This window comes from Papaver somniferum, chromosome 5, assembly GCF_003573695.1.
Source record: "Papaver somniferum cultivar HN1 chromosome 5, ASM357369v1, whole genome shotgun sequence".
NCBI classification, from domain to species: Eukaryota; Viridiplantae; Streptophyta; class Magnoliopsida; order Ranunculales; family Papaveraceae; genus Papaver; species Papaver somniferum.
The window spans coordinates 208,704,700-208,707,866 of record NC_039362.1 but is presented as its reverse complement, the minus strand read 5'-3'; the positions used below and the strand labels follow the sequence as shown (position 1 = coordinate 208,707,866).

The 3,167-nt window shown below is 36.0% G+C and overlaps 1 protein-coding gene across 1 annotated transcript; it reads right to left on the bottom strand.

The window, feature by feature from the left end:
- Positions 1–302: 302 nt before the first annotated feature.
- Positions 303–2,852, bottom strand: LOC113278526 (mechanosensitive ion channel protein 2, chloroplastic-like). Its single transcript, XM_026527346.1, has 4 exons — positions 2,751–2,852; positions 1,874–2,553; positions 1,732–1,788; positions 303–808 (listed from the first exon to the last, which is right to left on the bottom strand). The coding sequence occupies exons 2-4, from the start codon at positions 2,540–2,542 to the stop codon at positions 773–775; spliced, it is 762 nt and encodes a 253-aa protein (XP_026383131.1). The 5' UTR covers positions 2,543–2,553; positions 2,751–2,852; the 3' UTR covers positions 303–772.
- Between the last annotated feature and the right edge of the window lie 315 nt (positions 2,853–3,167).

The window sequence follows — 3,167 nt, the reverse complement described above, 5'->3', positions numbered from 1 at the left end:
AGTTGATGTCCTTCGCAACCAAGGGTACCGAATTTTCAGTTTGTCCTACATGAAACTCGGTACTCTCCCTTTTTTTTCTTTTTCTTTTTTCTCTTGGAGTGATGTAAAATCAATTCAACCATACTGAAATGATTTTGTGAGCATTTGCTTCCTCAGTATTTCTTGCCTCGAGCCATCTTTTTGCTTACCGAACAGCAAAAAAAAAGGGAACAGTTTTTGTTTGTTTGGGTCCATAAGGCAGGCAAGGAACAAGCTCCTATTTGAACAGGTTGTTGAAACTGAAAAACTAGTTTCCAATAAAAGAGAATCAAAAGTATGAATTGCATCTTTAATCATACACAAATATTATGTTTTTCAAAAGAGGCGACACTTTGAGAGAGAGAAAGAGACCAGCAACATCTTCCGCGTCAACTCTAAGGTGATGACAGAGGACTCCAAAGACCAACGTATAGTTTCTCTTTCACAGAAGTGGTATTTTTTACTCGCGTTTAAAAGTTGACCGATATTCTATGTTTGTAGCAAATCACAATTTACTGAGAGGACTAAGACAAATGATTTTCTCGCATGATTCTAAGCTATCCCAAAAATTATTTACACCCCCTTTCCAAGAAAATGAACAGAAGGAAAGAAATATTACAGATAGAGAGATAGAGAGACAGTAAAATGTACAAACCCCTCACTGTAGAGAGGAGATATCGCCTTTACTTGATGATTATGAGAAATATTATGAACTCTGGAAGAAGCAATTCTGCTGTAGAACTAGCTAGTAGTGTCAATAAGCTTGCCTCAATTTTAGAAGCAAGGCATCCTGAAAAGCAAAATAACCATGGTGAACAACACGGGCTACATGTTATTAAAGAACATCAAATGTGACCATAAAACATGTTTACATATCCCCTGATCCACTTATCAACATTTAAGAATCTATATGAACGTGAACCGACAAACAAATGTCAACAAATATCTGCGCAATAAAACGTTGTACAGTTAGTATCACATTCTCATTATGCTAACATTGATTTCTTACCTGGTAACTAAAATTCGTTCACTTGAACATGCTCACTGTGTGCTTATGAAACAATTATGTGATGCTAAAGTTCGACCATCAGCTGATTAATATGGGGGAGTCACAATACTCAATAAAATGCTTATAATTACAACCATAACATATGCACATTATCATAGATAGAAATGGAACAGCTGTATCGAAAGGGGTTACATTAATTTGAGTGCAGTTTTCCTAGAATGAAATCTAGAATGCAGTTTACCTTAATCTGAGTGCTTACTCGAACCCAATTAAACAAAAGCTTCTAGAATCTACAACGAAAACTTAAATCCTGACTGATATGCTCTGAATTTTGATAGATATCAACCTGACTTGGTACTAAGTGGAATACAACACAAAGAATCACAATAACTAGCGGACCTATCAGTCATTATCCGATAAACCCGTGAATCAAAAGATTAATAGTCCTCACTCCCCATCTCTCCTTTCTGTCTATGTTACTATGCTCAACTAGTACTACTACTTCAGCGTAGCGTTTTAAAGTTGGAAGATCAAATTTACTGATGGAGGAGCATTTTGTTCCCAGTGTTCAGAAGTTTCTCAGACACAAAAGGTGAGGGAAGCTCAGGAAAACATAGAGATGAGTATATTTTATCTTATCATTTATCAACTGATAACCTAAAGACTAATGAATCATATTCATGAGAATGGATAGAAAGACGTACTCTAATTGCGAAGTAATCCTCATGTGTGTCAGTCTTGGTAAAGCAGGACACTAGTAACTGCAAAGAAAAAAAAGAAAAATCAATAAATCTAATTCCAGATAAAGTAACTTCAGAAACAAATGTCAAAACCTAAATTACGTACCACTACTGTTCTATTAGGAAAATCAAAGTGACATTCAACGACAAAAGAATCTTCTTGCACCAAATTTTCGTCCTCTTCCAAGATCTTACAGATTTCTTTCTTAATTCTGTCAACCTGACTCATTTCAACCTCCAGCTCCATTGTAAATCTCCAATTAACACGCTCTCCATTCTTCACTTGATGATCAAACTTGGTGATAACACCATTTGATTTTCGTTTTGAAATAAAAACCCGTTCTCCATCATTCATCTTAACTGTTATACCAAACAATTCTTTTCTTTCAACAAATCCAAAGATTTCTCTTCCATCAAATTGAGTTGTTATCAGGTCATTAACATCTAGGAAGTCCCACCTCAAAAGTTTATGAATCAGCTCTAAACCCACTCTCAAAAGACCAAAGGCTATAATAACTTTAACAAGTAGTCCAATTTTATGAGGAATTAGTGAACTTGTTTCAGTGATCATCGAAGTAGAAGTCTGTTTCGCAACATTAGGGATGAATTTCATGGAACTACAAACTTTCAATCTTGACCCTGGAAGTGAGCGTGTGCTGGGAAGTTTGAATGGGGAGGAGGAAAACCTAATGAGATTGGAATAAATTGTAATTCTTTGGTTTGGTAATGGAGATATTGCAACTCCATTGGGAGTTCCTCTACTCAACGATTGCATTATACTATTACCTGAAGCAAACAAGATATTCTTATTCAGCTTAAAAGAGATTTGCTAACAAGATTTTTTGAACTAAATAAAGAAAAAACAAAATATCACCAAAACCCTAATCCTAAAATCTCAGAATGTTTGAAATTATGTAGATGATCATGTGGAATAAATCTTAAGGAAATAGCACAGCAGATAAAGAAAGAATTGAAAGTCTTACCGGAAACCGGTGAGAAAAGCTGTAACTCCAGGTATCAGAATTTGAAAAGAAAAGAAAAGAACTGACGGGGATATTGATTTAAAGGGTTTTGGTGTTTCAGAATGTTGGAAAGGGTTTAATGAAACTCCGCGAGGTGTAAATTGTAATACATTAAACTCAAACGGGCCAAGAGCCAAGAATCGTGCCGACCCGAGGAAGCACTTCTTTTTTTCTTTTATAATCTAAGGAAGCTTGTATTACACAACAAGCAAATTCACATCATACGGCTGGTTCCTAAGGCTAAGTCAAATGGCGTGCTAATCTAGCAGTCAGATTGGCAATCCACGTCAGGTAGGACAATTATTTAAGGTTTATGAGAGCGCTAATCTGTCAACTAGATTAGCAGTCCACGTCAGCTGGGACCACCACTTAGCGCTG

What these genes read in the sequence shown, in the direction of transcription:
- LOC113278526 (XM_026527346.1), bottom strand. Translation starts at nt 2,542, where the DNA reads ATGCAATCGTTGAGTAGAGGAACTCCCAATGGAGTTGCAATATCTCCA. An exon ending in TTCCTAATAGAACAGTAGTG is followed by an intron (nt 1,789 to 1,873) that starts GTACGTAATTTA and finishes TTTTCTTTGCAG; the next exon opens with TTACTAGTGTCCTGCTTTAC. An exon ending in AGGATTACTTCGCAATTAGA is followed by an intron (nt 809 to 1,731) that starts GTACGTCTTTCT and finishes TTTGCTTTTCAG; the next exon opens with GATGCCTTGCTTCTAAAATT.